The sequence below is a fragment of the Rousettus aegyptiacus genome, unplaced genomic scaffold (genome assembly GCF_014176215.1).
Source record: "Rousettus aegyptiacus isolate mRouAeg1 unplaced genomic scaffold, mRouAeg1.p scaffold_m13_p_5, whole genome shotgun sequence".
In the NCBI taxonomy this organism is placed as follows: Eukaryota; Metazoa; Chordata; class Mammalia; order Chiroptera; family Pteropodidae; genus Rousettus; species Rousettus aegyptiacus.
Genome location: NW_023416308.1, coordinates 4,094,126 through 4,109,702, shown reverse-complemented (window position 1 = coordinate 4,109,702; position 15,577 = coordinate 4,094,126). Strand labels below are relative to the sequence as shown.

The window sequence follows — 15,577 nt, the reverse complement described above, 5'->3', positions numbered from 1 at the left end:
ACTGCCCCACATGTCCCTCGGTGCACTAACTGGTAGGAAAGGAGGTGGGGACCTTCGGTCTAGATCCTCTGCAAGCATTTCCACATTTCTCAGGAAACTGCCTCTGAGACCTCCTTTGAGTTATCGATTGTGAGCTTGGAGCACACTCCAAATCTCACTCTCAGTGCTCGTCTGCTTCCTTCATTTTTAACTGTGATTTTCTTCAAGTCTCGTTTCTCCCCTAATAACAATCTTTAAGAATTTATAGTGAAGATTAAACAAAGCATGTCTGTACACAGAACATGGCCCACAGATTGCCATTTTTTACCATCAGCCTTAAGGGGTTATCTCCTTCCAGGAAATTAATTTTTTTTTTTTAATTAAAAGAAAGTACACATCCTCCCTCAGAGATGTCATTTGTGTTAAGAAACCAAACAGAAATAAAGAATATACTCCAAAAAGAAAATAATTGTTTCTTTTGGAAATTAGAAATATAGACCAGCATAAAGAAGATAAAAATAACCCCACCTAGAGATAACCCGACAACTGGTTTTTAACATGATGGTGTTAAATAAATACATGAATTTAGTTTTTAAAATTGATATCAAACTATTGATAACTTTTTTTAAAGTTGTTTTTCCACCCAACAATATATCATGGACTTCTTTCCATGTCCATAAATAAACATTCGCATCATTTAATATGTAGTATTCCAGGATATGTAGGGCTATGATGTGTCTGTCCAGTGAATTCCCTCTTGTTAGATATTACATTGTTTTTGATCATGCTTAATAAATAGTGCTACAATCATCATTCTTGTACACTATCCTTAGGACAAAATTCTACAAGTAGAATCGTTGTGGCAAACATGGCTAGACATTTGAGTCTTCCAAGAAGAAAGCTGTTCAGATAAAAGAAGGCAACTCACAAGGGTGGACTGGATGTTCAGATATTTGCAGCCAGAGTTCAGAGTGGTGGTTTGAGCAAGGGAGGGTGTGGATCTCAAACTCACACCAGAAGCTGCCAGTCCCTTGTAACCTATCCCTATTTGGAGACATCTAGGAAAGGAGTTAGTCCATCCAATTTGGTGAGTTTTTCCTCCCTTCCATTCTCAACACCCTCCCCTTCAGGAGGAGGATAAGGCATGGCCATCGGTCTCCACCCAAATCTGGAAGTGAAACTGGCTTCAGAGCTGAGCTCGGGAGGCACCTTGGAGGATTCCAGCAGCCCTGACCCTACTAGGATGGGGGCTCTGGACTCAGGGGCTTCGCTCACCCTCTTGATGCCTGCCGTCACACCCCCAGCCTCCCCAAATGGCCCTCCATCCCAGGCTGGCTTTGAGTCTCTGAAACTTTGACAGCTTTCTAGAAGTTTTAACTATTAGATGGAACCTTATGAAACCACTGTTTGTGTAGGCTGAAAGTGGTTGAGTAATTGGCATTATCTAGTTACCCCTTTTCTGATTGGTTCAATTCTTTCAATCTGTAGTACATTTATCCAGTGCTTATTCTGCGCTAGGTGCTGTGCTAAGCGCTTTGTAACTGTCACAACTTTCTGAGGCGTAGGAATTGTTCTCCACTTGACAGAAAACAAAACTATGGCTCAGAACGTCCCCCCTCTTGGAATTGTTTAAGGACTGGCTAGCCCTCCAAACTTAAGATCTTAACAAGAACGATAGATAGCATTTTCAGTTGTAGTTCAAGGAGCTGGTGGCTCTGCCACTCACTAACTGTGATGCCCTAAGAACGCGTCTTAACTTGGCAAAGCCAGTTTCCACCTCTGTGGATGTGAGGTCTCAGTGAGAAGCGTCCATCTTGTTTTCCCGTTGGAAAAATTGCTTCGGTATTCAGCGACTCAGTCTTCTCGTCAATGCAATGGGAACGACAACCACAGCGCCCAGTAACGTCAGGGATGAGAGCTTTTAGGACACAGTTCCGGGCTCTGCAGAAGAAAGCCGGGCCCGGGAGGGGGAAGGAGCCCCACCCCCACCCACCACGTGGAGGGCCCGCCCCGCCCGCAGCCAGGCCGCAGGGCGATTCCCCGGAGTGCGGGGCGGGGTTAGCACGGCCTGCTCGGCCAACGCCTCCCCCGGGCCACGATCCCGGCGGGTGGCACCACCCGGCCACCGCGTTCCACCGCGCTGGGGCAGCCCGCCCGGAGGGGAGGGGGCGGCGAGGGGCGGGGCTTGGAGGCGTGGCCTCCGGCTCCCCCTAGTTTTCTTTTTGTCCGCCTAGACACGGAAAGGCCGGCCTGCGCCTTTAAGAGGCCGATGCGGGCCGCCGATTGGCCGAGACGCGGCGGTGACGTCACGCCGGGGCCGGCGCCGCGGCGGCCCCGTCCGCCCGCTCCCTCCCCCTCTCGCGCCGCTGCGCGCTCGCGGGCAGTCCGCGCGCGGGCCGGGCCGGCGTCCGCTCAGCCTCGCTCGCCCGCGTCGCCCCGGGCCCCGGGGGATGCCCCCGGCCCGGCTCCCCCATGGCCGCTGACGTTTTCATGTGCTCCCCGCGCCGGCCCAGCAGCCGGGGCCGCCCGGTGCTGCTCAAGCCCCCGGCGCCTGAGGACGACGACGACTCCGACACCGATGAGCCGTCCACCCCGGCCCGGGCCCACGCGAGCGCCGCGCCGCCGCCGCCCCGGGCCGGACCGGGCCGCGACGAGCCTCCGCGCCGCCAGCAGATCATCCACAGCGGCCACTTCATGGTGTCGTCGCCGCACCGAGAGCACCCGCCCAAGAAGGGCTACGATTTCGACACGGTCAACAAGCAGACGTGCCAGACCTACAGCTTCGGCAAGACCAGCTCCTGCCACCTGTCCATCGACGCCTCGCTCACCAAGCTCTTCGAGTGCATGAGCCTGGCCTACAGGTAGGGGGGGACCCGGCGACCCCCGGCAGGCCCCACCTGTCCAGCGGGACATCCTTGGACAAAACCAGCGTTGGGGGCTGGGCCGCCTGAGGAACCCCTCGACTTCACGCATTCCCTTTGGGTCTCCTTCGGGAGGGTTTTTGGGTCTAGGGTCCTCAGTGGAAGCGAGAGGGGCTGGGGTCCTGGCCCGTCCCCCTGTCAGCAGTTCTGGGGTTCTTCCGGCTTCACGTTCCCGTGTCCAGGCCCAATGTCCCGAGGCCGCCGGTCTTGGCCAGGAAAGAGGTGTAAATACCGTCTGCACCTTGTGTCCCTCGGCTCTACCCACCTCCTCGCCTAAACGCTTTGTGTTGCCAGCAATATCGAGTCGTGGTTGAGACCACCTGTCCAGGACTGGGTTAAGCGCTGGTTCCAGCCTTCAATGCTTGTGTCAGATCTCCCAGCCCCGTTTCCTCCTTTCTAAAGAGGGGACGACAGTCGGATCTGCCTCCACTGGCTGTGCTGGGGATGGAAGGAGATAAAGTGCTTATTCCTGTGTCTGGCTCAGAGTTCGATGCTCCATAAGTGTCAGCTCCTTTTTCTGTTCTCCCAGCAGAGGAAGGCTGGGTCTCCTCACACCCCTTTCATTGGGAAGCCCTCCTCCGACTTGGCGGGAGGAGTGGGGAGCCTGGGTGTCTCCGAGGAAGACTTCTGGGGCCACAGCCGCTGGAGGTGCAGTCTGTCCTCCTGGCAAGTTGGAGGCTCCTCCAGCCGGCCCTGAAACGTTATATGGGGATGTCAGTGCTTAGGGCAGGCATCCCGGGCACCATCCTGACGGGTTCCGCTCTGGGCGAGATCTCTTTCTAAGTCACAGAAGTACCTGGCCCTCACGGCTTAAAACACCTTTCCACTCTCTGCCTTCCTCAGTGTGTGTTCGGTGTTTGCTTCAGGTACCTTCTGCCTCAGCAACAGAACTTTCTGGGACCAGCTGCAGTGCAGAGCAGACCCAGCTCACGACAGGATCTCTGCTAAGTGGGGGTTATTGCTTTAGTAGCTGGACCGCCGGGGGACTGTCTTAGGTCTACTCTGCAGGCAGCACAGGAAAAGTTTCCTAGGAGATACTAGAAACTGTAAAGAAGAGTAGGAACATTCTTCCCCTCCCCCCTTTCCCACATTTTTTTGGAGAACCGTGAGCCTGGAATATATCCAAGTTAAAACATTACACATTTACCTGAAGTTAAAATTCTAGATACACAGCACCGGGTGACATTTACCTCCTGTGGAATAAATGATTAGTCAAATTGTTCCTTTGTTATGTTCCTGAAATGCCCCCACCCTTCCATTTCCTCTCTCGAAGCTTCCCTGGTTTGCCTTCCCTGGTTTGCCGTGGGATGCAGGAGGGGTCACCCGTCGGCTTCCCCCAGGCCTCCCTGGTCCAGGGTCCAGCTGTGCTCAGCTTCTCTGGCCTTGCCGCCTGGAGCTGCCACTGTGAAGATGTTCTGTTCTTTTTCTTTTCCTTTTCCTTTTTTTTTTTTTTTTTAAATTTAAAACCGGTGGTATTGAGATTGCAGCCCCCTTTTTTGCCTTCTTTTAGTCCTGCTAACTCCATCTCAAATTTTAAGCACTTTCATTGGAATCAGACCCACCTAGAATGTAGCATATGCTCCAGTGTGAGAGAGCCCTTTCCCACAAAACTAGAGGTGAAAGACAGGAATGTGTTTTATTAAGAGAACTTAATCCTCTTCTTTATTTTAATATAAACTCCTCCATGTACAGGGAGAGAATGGATGACTGAGTAGCAGGAGGCATGGGCTAGAAAGCTCTCGCCTAAGCTCTGCTAAAGGAAAAATAAACCCTTTGCCTTCAGTTTGGATAACCTAAAGGCATATTAAATAACACCAAGGAATTTTAGTAATGGCATTCCCCCCACCCCAACTTCTTTCAAAAATACTTTGGTATTGGCCATTTCTCAAATAACTGTCTTTGTTGCAAAATGCACCCTTAGTTTGGAGGCTCGCCCTGCTCTCCAGCACCCCCCGCCCCCCGCGTGCACCCGTCCAGCCACTGCAGGCCCCCAGTGGGTCGATACCTGCCGAGCGACTTCTCATGAAGATGCTCTTTGTCTCTCTGTGTGAAGCTGGTTTGGACAGCCATCGAGTCGAGTTGGCAGTGTGGAACTTTGGTACAGATTGACAGAGGAATGACTCAAAATCAGTTGTCTGGGCTGGAGCCTCTGGCACAGAACGCAGCACGAGAACCAAAGGCAGTTTCTGACCTCGGCTGTCCCATCGTGACCACTGGCTGGCTTTCAGAGAAGTAGGGTCGCGACGGGGGGCAGCGAGGGAAGAAGACTTAACCTCAGGGGTGGTGGGTCTGACTCCCCTCCCGGCCGGGTCTGAGCCTCCGCCACTGTTTCGGGTTTCCTCCTCCTCGGCCAAGGGAAGGCCAGCTGGGCCTCCTCTTCTGTGTGACTGTTTCTGGCCTGGGCGCTTTCTAACTTCGACTTCCTGTCTGTCCCCTGGCCTCTTAGTTCTAGCTGCCTTACTCTCCCTGGTACACCCTGTGCTTTTTTTTGGTTTGGTTTCCTGTTAGCCGCTGCCTCTCAGCTGTTTCCAGATGAGGCTCAACAGCTCTCTGGGGGAGGAACCAAGTGCAAGGGAAGTTGCGGTCATTTTTTCCCTGGTCCTGTGAAGTGGTATAGGGATCTGAATGTGATCTGTCCCCGAACATGCCAAGTCCTGGGCTCCTGAGGGTTCTTTGGCAAGACCCGACTTTGGGTGAGGTCGTAGGGCATTCGGGGAATCAGGACCGTGTGAGTGGCCGGCGGCCCGCCGGGGTAAGTAACGGTGGCGGTGGGGTCCCGGCGTCATGCAGGCCGTCTCAGAACCCCGGCCTTCCCCCTCCGTGCTGGCAAGTGGCCCTCTCACGAAACATCCCGTCCCTTCCTGCAACGTGTGCTTAAGGAGTGGGGCGTTTTGGAGGAGAGGGAAATCGCCTTTTCCCAAGGCAAAATTTGGATTCTAGAAGCTTATGTTTTCTGAGCATTTCTGTCTACCACTGTAAGATGGGGAGGATAAAACTTCCCTGCAGGGCGAGCAGGAGGATTCACTGTGTCTGGTACCCAGCAAATGAGAGGCAAGAGAAGGTTTGACAGGCAGAATCCAACTCTGCATCTTCATTCAGCTGCCATTTATTAGGGGTCCGAGTCCCTCATCTGTGAACTAAGGAAATATCTGACTGGGGTCTTTTAGTGTGACTTTCAAATGTCTGCTTGACAATTACTAAATCGACACATTCTTGGTTGCCTGTACTTTCGAAGGCGCCACAATGGAGCTGTGTGCTCCAGAACATAGTTCATGGCTCTTGCCCTCTTAGCATTTTAAGGAATGTCACACATGTAAATCACCCACACGGATTCTGAACACATCTAGTATATAGTTTTCTGTGGTTGGTTTGGTTTCACTTCCCTACCTTTTTCTGTACCTCTTTATCAGGGAACCTAGGTGTGAATGCCTGGGGAGGTGAGCGATTGTCTTCTTACGTTTAGAGATAAGCAGTAGCTTTCTGCACAATGGGTTTCTACTGAACTAGAGATCCGAGGAGACCTTTTAATTCAGACCCGTAAGATAGCCCTGGGATCCAAGTTTCTAGGCTGTGGCCCTGTCTACATGTGCCCGTAACCCACTGTTCCTGACCCGAGGCAGGAGTTTCCGCCAGCCCTAAGGAAGGGCAGGCATTGGAGGTGTAGAGCGCTGTGCCCTCCACAGTTTGAGTTTTCAGTGGAGGAACTTTCTAACGCGAAGCCTGGTAACCAGTTGTAGGTGGGAACCATTCACACAAGTGACTAAATTAGTGTTCTTCCGCATCCATGCTGAAGACAAGCACTTTTTCTCCTTTCGTGCTTTCTTCAGTCCTTAGTCATGTAGTGTGCCCTTAAAAGGTGCACACTGAGATGGGGGCGAGGGCCACAGAGGTGAGAAAGACAGGCTCTGTCCTTGAGGAGCTCACAAAAGGGGTGGGGGACGGATGGTCAGACAGTCGTAGAATGATTAGCAAGGGCTATGATAGAAAAACTGGAGCCAGGCCTGTGGCGGTAATGAGGAAGGGTGCCAGGGCCGGGTGGGGGGTGGTGGGGGGGTGGGGGGTGGGGAGGGAGGGTGAGTTGATGAAACTGGGAAGAGCTGGGAAGAGGTTAGAAGAGAGGGTGGCGGGAGTTCGTTTATTTGCTAGGGCAGGAGAAGAGAAGAGAATTCATACTTACTAAGCAGCTACTTTGTCCTAGATTCTCTTTACATCATCGAAGGCAAGTTTTACAGTAACCCTCTCAGGTAGGTGAGAGTAAAGTTCTTATTTTTCACGTTAAAAAAAAAGAAAGAAAATCTGAGCTTAAAAGTTCGTTTGACCTGTCCCCGAGAGGTTAGGCAGCTTGTCCAAGGCAGTGTCTGGAGCTAAAACGTCACTTCTCTTCTCTGTTCACAAAAGCCCGCCATTTCGTGAGAGGGGGTGAACGTGGCCGTTCTGCACCGCCCCCCCCCACGCTAGCCCCGCCCTTCCTGAGCACTGGGCGCCCTCGCGAACCTTCCCAAAGGGCGTGAACACCGCGGTCCCCTGTAGGTCCGCGACCCTTCCTGACGGGCCTGCGCCCTTACGTGAACCTGACCCACCAGGATTCCTGCCGCCTTCACCTTCGATTTTCCCACAGAACCCAACCGCTTCTGGCGCATACTGGATGATCGAAAATGTGTATGGAGCCGGAACGGGCTCGCCTCCGGTGAACCTGGCTTATCTAGAGCTGCGCAGAGACAGACAGACTCCTTGGAGTGGGGCTTTAAGGGGTGTTGGTGGAAAGTGGAACAGCCAGCTGGTGTTTGCATTGTGGCCCACGTGGCCTCGTGTGGCAGGTAGATTACCCCCCCCCCCCCCAAAGACATCCAGGTCCTCATCCCCGGGACCTGTGAGTACATTAGGTTACTGGCAAAGAGGTATCGAAGTCGTTAATCAGCTGCTTTTAGATGGGGAGGTGATTTTGGATTATCTGGGTGGGCCCAATGTAAATCAAGTGTCCTTAAAAGTAGAAAAAGTCATCAAAAGAGAGAACCAGAGAGAGAGCAGCGGGAGAACTTGGTCTGACGTTGCTGACCTTGAAGCTGGAGGAAGAGGCCGCAAGCAGAGGAATGTGGGCCACCTCTAGAAGCTGGAAAAGGCGGGGAACAGAGTCTCCCTCAGCCTTTCTGCAGGAACGCAGCCCTGCGGGCATCTTGATCTTAGCCAGCGAGACCCATTTCAGACTTTTCACCTCCTGGATTACAAGATAATGACTATGTAGTGTTCTAAGCCATTAATTTTGTGGTCATTTGTTATAGCAGCAATAGGAAACTAATACAGGCTGGTTTCAAAAGTTTTTGAAGTAATGTTTTTAAGCACATAACCCAAGTATAGCCCAAGTCTTGTTTCTTCCTCTACCACAGCAGGGCACAGCAGCCCGCCTGGAGTTCCAACAAGTTCATCCCAGTGTATCAGGCACCAGTTCGGGGGGTTTCGCGATCGGAGGACCCTTATTGTAAAAAGAAAAGTCTGTAAAGTGGACCTTATCCTTGCTCCCAGTACAATTCCTAGAGCAGGTATTGTAGGAAGTTAATTTTACTGATTTTTTTAGGATTCATATATGGCTGATGAAAAATTCAGTGCGAGCTCCCATTCCCTGGAATTTAATTACTTTCTGGATATGATATAATATTTGCAGTCCAGACAGCAAACAGCTTAGGTGATATTTTCCGTCTCTTGTTGGAATTCTGTTTATAGTTGGAATTCCAGGCCTTAGGACTTGTGTTTCAGTCAGGGTTCTTTGGCCGCATGTGTCAGGGACCCCCTTTGCACTAGCCCATGTAATGGGGTTTACTGGAAGCATCAGGAAGGGTGCCGATATCCCATAATTTCGGGATTCCTGGGATGGCCTGACTTCAGCGGAAGTGCAGCTGCGTTCCAGGCAACTCCGGGTCCTCGGCAGGGGGCGTTTGCCTGTCTTGACCGGTCCCCTGCCTTCAGGGGACTGGGCCCCTCTCTCAGACTCTGCGTTTCCTGGGGTCTCCTGCTGCCAGCCGGCTCTCCCGCCCGCGGTCCTATTCTTTGCTTCACAGCTTCTGTTGATGGGAGCTTTCGCTTCGGCCTGGCTGGAGCCTGCCCGGGGCCTGTGTTTCACATACAGACCTTGCTGAGAGCTTTCTGTTACCATCAGCCCTCTTCGCCAGGCGCCTAATTAAATTAGCCTCATCGCCTCCTGTTGAGAGAGGGACACGAGCCGAGCTGGCCCGTCCATCTCCGAGCAGAACCTCACCAAGCGCAGCGTGCACCCGGCCGTGGGCTTTGGACCGGCCACCTTCAGCACAGGTGCTCCTTCCTTCCAGAAGCATTAATCAGACCTCTGTGGTGTGTGGGGCGCGGCCGTAGCCCTTGGGGATACAGCAGTGAACAGGGAGGGGGTCACCTCCCCTCACGGAGATTACGTTCTGGTCGGAGAATCAGTAAGCAAGTCAGGTTTGTATTGTCTGTGCAGTGAAGGACAGAAAGCAAGAGGAAAGATGGCGAGTGATGGGGACGGGGGTGGCAGATACTGTGTCTCAGCCGGTCAGGGAAGTCCTCCGAGGAGGTGACATTTCAGGTTCAACTGAAACCTGAGTGACTAGTCATTCCAGGAGGTAGAAGAGCCCGAGGCAAAGGCCCGAGGAGAAATGAACTTGGCACTGGCCTGGGGCTAGAAGGAAGGCCAGCAGAGCATGGCTGAAATGTTGAGGGCAGGAGTGGGTGGTCGGGAAGCCTGAAGAGGGCAGGGGCCTCGTTGGCCATGGTGAGAAGTTAGGAGATTGTGCTCATCGCCCTGGGGAAAACGGTTCGTTGAGGCTGCTCTGTGGAGACTAGTCGATAGGAGGCCAAGAACGGAAGCTCGGGGACCACTCGGGACTGGGAGGAGTGGAAGTGACGAGAAGTGAATGATTCAGGTGGGTTTTGAACTAGCTGAGGGCTTGGACATGCGGAATGAAAGAAAAAGAGGAATTAACAATGACTGAGGTTTTGGCCTGAGCCCCGGGGGCCATTACCGAAAAGAGGAAGCGGGGAAGTCAGTTGTACTGGGGACAGCTCTGTTCTGTGCACTGAACTTGGCTTCCGTGGGCCACCCTGACAGCTGGAGCTGTGGGTGGGCCAGCTTTCTAGAGAAGCGGCTGTGCGGCGGCACCGCTGTAGCCCAGCGAGGGCCTCACCGTCATCAGAGCAGTTCTCCACTTAGATCCGACCGGTCCAGGTGCCCTGGGTGCTTCCATCCATGCTGCTCCATCCCCCCCCGCCCCGTGTCCCCCCACTCCCCCCACCCCTGGCCTCTCCTGAGCCTCATGGAGGGGCCGACTGGGAACAGGAGGGTTTGGAGCTTCAAGTTGCTATTCAGAATGTAGTGTCTTTTTCTGGCGAAATACATACTGTCATATATCCCGAGTGATATTTTTTACTCACTTGGGTCTGGTTGTGGTGGAGAAATGCCGCCTGGTCTTGAATGCCCTAAAAAAGACTTCTCTAAATCTGGCGTTCTTAACAAATTTAGGGTTGGACTGTATCATCGGAAAAATCTTCTAGAAGGAGGCAGCATAGAAGGGGTATTTTGGTAACTCCAGAAGAGTGTTCAAGATCTGGAAAAATAATTCCAGAAACAGAATTCCTTGTCGTTGGCTTTTGAGTCTCGGAAGTGAACATGAGTCCGACGGAGTGGCAGTGAGAGAGAAGCCAGGGGGCGCGTCGTGGGGGTCGGGCAGGAGCCACCGGGAGCCAGGGCGGTTGAGCTGGGCTGGACAGGGGAGACCGCGGGGATTTTGGCCGCAGGATTTCACTGTTGAGGACTGTTCCCCAGGTAGGAGGATCGTTCGGAAAGCTGGCTAGGGTCCCTTCCCTCTGTGGTTAGCGGGCATATGGAAGAAAGTGGCTTCTTCTGGTCCGTCTCCATGAGATAAACTGTGTCATCAAAACAAAAATACAGCTTCTTATGAGAATTGGGGGATTAATTTAGTTTCCAGATGTTTACCCAGTATTCTAGGGTGAAAAAAAAAACAACCTAAAGAACCTCTTCATATGCTTGCTTACAAATGGACCACCTTGTCTTAGGGGACTTGCCCAGATAGCTTGATATTGAGCTTTAGAGAAAGTTAATTTGTAAGTCCCTTTCTTTATTAAAATGAAATGCTTACAATTAATTCTTAAAACAGTATATGATTATATTAGTTTGCTGTTTTAAACAGCTATTTTCTAGTTGAGTAGCAGGGTCTTTTAAATTCCCTCCTTTGTTCTTTAAATTATTAAGCGGGTCTTCTGCCTAGGAGCAGGGCTCTTACCCACCGTACAGACAGATTGTTGTTTTTTAGCAACTTTATTGAGGTGTAATTTACCTGCTCTGAGTGCACTCATTTGAAACGTGCAGTTCATTGAGTTTTTAGTTGTGCAGGCAGCGATCACAGTCTAGTCTTAGAACTGGATTCCGCCGCCCCGCAAGGATCCTGTCACCCCGCTAGGATTCCGCGTGTCCGTCTGTGTCTAATCCCGATTCCCACGCAGCCCCAGGCAGCCTCCGATCTACTGCTTTTGTCTATGGATTTGCCTTTTCTAGACATTTCACGTAAGCGGACTCGCTCCGTACGTGGCCTTGAAGTCTAGCTTTTTTCACTCAGCGTAATGTTTTCAGGGTCCAGCCACCTTGTACGTATCAGTGTTTTATTCCTTTGTATTGCCAGATAGGATCCCATCGTATTAACATGCCACACTTTGTCTATCCACTCATCGACAGACATGTTTTCGAGGGAAACCTAGTACCTTCCTTATTTGGGTATTGACTTCCCATTTCCTGTAACAGAGTTCTGTCACAGATTTGGATGGGGACTTCCTTACGAGGTGAGACCTGGACGTGGCAGTGATCTTGGCGGAACGATCATTGGGCTGGACGACACCGCACCGTGGTGCCGCTGGCTGAGAACACATCACTCCGAGCCTCTAAGTCGTGGTGTCCTTAACTAAAAAAATAATAATAATAATAAGCTGGGGGCAAAGGGGTTCAGCTGGAATCGTGGGTACGCACCTTAGTTTTCTTCTATGGACCTTATGTTTGTAGAGATACTGCCTTAGAAACAAATCGCATCAAGCATTAAGAAGGAACAACTTGCTGGTGTGCGCTCATGAACGTGGATGAATCTCAGATACACGCTGAGTGAAACAAGCCGGGTTTCCACTCACGTGGAGTTCTAGAACGGGCAAAACCAGTCTGCGGTGGAAGAAAGTCACACCGGGACGTGCCTCTGAGGGGGGCTGGAGGTGGACTGACCGGGGAGCAAGCGACTGCAGAGAATTTCTAGGGTGGTGGTAGTCTTGATACAGGCTTTGTCAGAACTCTTCACATTGAATGATTACACTTAAGATTTGTGCATTTTATTGTATGTGAATCTCACCAGAAACTGAAAGAACCGATAGTGACAGATACTGCGCTCTGGTTAACGTTACACGTGCCGACATGTTAGGGGTGGCCTGCACCCGTGTCTGTGTCTCACTTTGAAATGCTTAAAAACGGCGGCGCTCACACTCTTTGGTCTTAGGACCCCTTCGCGCTTTTAAATATTGAGAACCCCAAAGAGCTTTCGTTGTGCGCATTTTGTCTGTTGATGTTTACTGTATTAGGAATGAAAACAGAAAATTTTAAAATATTAAAGCATTTGAAAAATAGTAAACCCATTACATGTTAACATAAATAACTTTTTTTTTTGTTTTTAGAAAATAACAATCCCCCCCAAATACTTAAAAAAGTGACATTGTTTTACATATTTGTGCATTTCTTCACTGTTTAATTAGAACAGAGCTGCATGCTCATCTGCTTTTGCATTCATCTGTGGTGATATCACGTCTGGAAAACTTCACTGTATACTCTTGAGAGAATGAGAGTGAAAAAGGCAAATAACCTCTTAGAATTATTTTGAAAATATTTTTTATATCAGGGATCCCCGAAAGGGTCCTAGGCATCTTCAGGGGTCTCTAAATAACACTTTGAGAACTGCTTAAGTAAAATGGGTTGTTGATGGATGGGTAGATGAATTTGTGATAAAGTAAATATATTAGTGTCAATTGGAGCATCCAGGTGGTGGGCACGCGGGTGTTCCCTGTACAGTTCATTCAGTCTTTCTGTGCTGGAAAATGTTCATAATGTTAGAAAAATGAGGAAGATCGCATTTATTTAGAGTCACCACTGTGGCTTTATCACGGGCAAATAAATGCTTTTTAAACTATCGAAAACAGCCTTTGGGGTGAAGCACCATCCTGGCCGCAGTGCGGGTGACGGTGACCACATCGCGATGAGCCGAGAAGCCAGACCCAGAGGACCACCTGTCGTCATCCCGTGTATGTGGAACGTCCAGAATACGCAAATCCGCAGAGCAGAAGATAGGGTCGTGGTTGCCGGAGGAGAAAGGAATGCGTAGTTATAGCTAATGAGTATGGATTTTTTTGAGGGAGTGATAAAAATGTCCTAAAATTAGAGAATGGTGGTAGCTGGACAACTCTGAATACACCAAAACCCATGACCATGTTTAAAGGGTAGATTTCGTACTGTGTAAACTATGTCTCGGTAAAACTGTTACGTAGAGAAATATTCAAAACAGTTCAGGTTTTCAGCATTATCTTTAGGGGCTCTGACTTGGGAAGCCCGTATGAACGTATGATCTTTAAGATCTTGAATATGTCCATGTGCAGGAAGTCCCTGGTTCTCTGTCTCCCAGCTCTTCGTGCTCAGCGAGCGAGTGGTCGGGAAGGCGAGCGGGCCGCCCTGGGCGTTGCCCTACGCTACAGTCCACTCAGGAGCCGGCCCTGCCGGCGTGCCCTGTGGGGCACCGGGGCGCCCTCTGTAAGGTTATCCTGTTGAGACCTTTCTCTTCTTTGTCGATCAGAGATCATAAACCAGTGCCCACAAGGGCCAGAAAGTAAAGTGGGCCATCTGTAAGGCTAAGAGGGCCTTTGCTCCCTTTTCTTTTCTGCCTTGGGATAAGATCATGGTTACAGAGAAAATTTTTTTTATTAAAAAAAGCGTACAATCATAAACTGGAATGACTTGATTGACGTGATGGCAGGCAGTAGGGAGTGGTGGGGTCTGTGGTGAACCAGAGTCTTTGCCTGGTCTAAAAGGCACGGTTCCAGGTGATTCTTGCTATTTGGGAATGTGAGCCCGGTGTTACAAGATCTGGCATATTTGAAAAATTGGAAGAAATCTAAATTTGTATGTGAACTCTACTTTGAAGTTTTGGTCCAATCTATAATTTAACGTCTGAGAGTAGGTATTAGGTATTCCAAGGAAAGAATTTAATCCAGGTTGGATCTAGGTTAGAAGAGAGTCGTAGCCTAAGACATAGAGTGTGTTGTGCTGTTTGCCACAGGTCAGCTCTGGCACAAGGAGAATCTTTTCAGGTGTTCTTATTGTATGTGGACCTTTTGCGGGTCTCTGTTTAAAGTCACAGAACCATAATTTTCTGAATCCAAAATCTAAGGCTTCCTGGGACACCCCAGAGATACGCATGCTCCTAGTAGAAAGTTACGCTGAATTAAGAGGAACTTGGGCAATTATTTAAATAATCTTGCCTTGGAGGTGGCGGGTTGATTTTCCATTTCATGAAGTTCTTGGACCATAGGTACTCGTAGCTCAGCGTTCTATTTCCGATTGTTACCCCTTAACTTCACCGCCATGCTTGACTGGGGTGGGCCTGTTTCATGGGGTGATTCTGGGGTGAAGGAAAGAGATAACAATTTGACTTAACTCCAGACAGTTGATTTGGTTATAGTTGAAACAAAATTGGTCAGACTGAGGCGCTCTCTCTCTCTCTCTCTCGGGCTCTTATTTAAAGTGTCTAATGTACACATTTGACCTTACATTACAGGCCTCTGTTTTCACTTCCGCAGTGTAAGCGGGCGTATAGTGTGTGTGCTGCATGTGCATTTGAGGTTAGAGGAGCAGACATGCCGAACACACACATGCTCACACGCGTGAGAGCAGCCGGGCAGCCACCTTGCGCATGTTCCTCACGCCTCCCTAGCGCTCACGTTTTCTGTCCACGTTGAATCTGACCTGTAAAGGTGTCGGCAGATAGCTGAATGCTTCTTACATGCCATAACTTCTGCTTCCAAGCCGTGTGAGGATCGGAGCTGGATTTATCAGAGGTGCACCGCTCCCTCTGCTGACACATAGTCACTGAAAATTTGGGGAATTATTCCTCTAAGCGTAGGACTGACTTTTTGGAATTTGACTGTATTTCCAGGCCTCCTTCCAGGAAAAAAATTCCATCGCACAGACATAGCCACTGTCAGTTCCCTAGGGTTTATACCTCCAGACCGCGTGGGTTTCTCGTTTGTTTTTCTTTTTCTTTTTTAGCACGGTGAGTGTATTTTATGTTTTTTTTCATTTGATAGGTTGTGAATATCTTTCCAAGGCCCCAAATATTGATCTGCGATATTTTTTAGTGACTGAGTAGTCTATCATTGTGTGGATGTACTATTATTTATTTAATCCCTCTCTCTTGGTCATTGATAATATTTGTGTATAACTTTAAGGTGTTTCTGGACCCCTCTTCTGTTCATCTCTGTCACTACCCCGGGTTGGCTACTTTCTCTGAAAATGTCCCTTTGCCTCCTCCTTCTTCCTGACAGAAATAACCCTTTACCCGGAGAACCATGCAGTAGGGCTCTTGAAGCTGGGTGGC

General features: G+C 50.2%; 1 protein-coding gene across 1 annotated transcript in view; it reads left to right on the top strand.

Moving 5' to 3' along the window:
- The first annotated feature begins 2,356 nt into the window (after positions 1 to 2,356).
- LOC107515231 (MLX interacting protein) overlaps positions 2,357 to 15,577 on the top strand; it is a 50,512-nt gene continuing 37,291 nt past the window's right edge. The window contains exon 1 of the mRNA XM_016153815.2: positions 2,357 to 2,840. Coding sequence (XP_016009301.2) covers positions 2,452 to 2,840 — 389 coding nt within the window. The 5' untranslated portion in view covers positions 2,357 to 2,451. The remainder of the gene's footprint in view (positions 2,841 to 15,577) is intronic.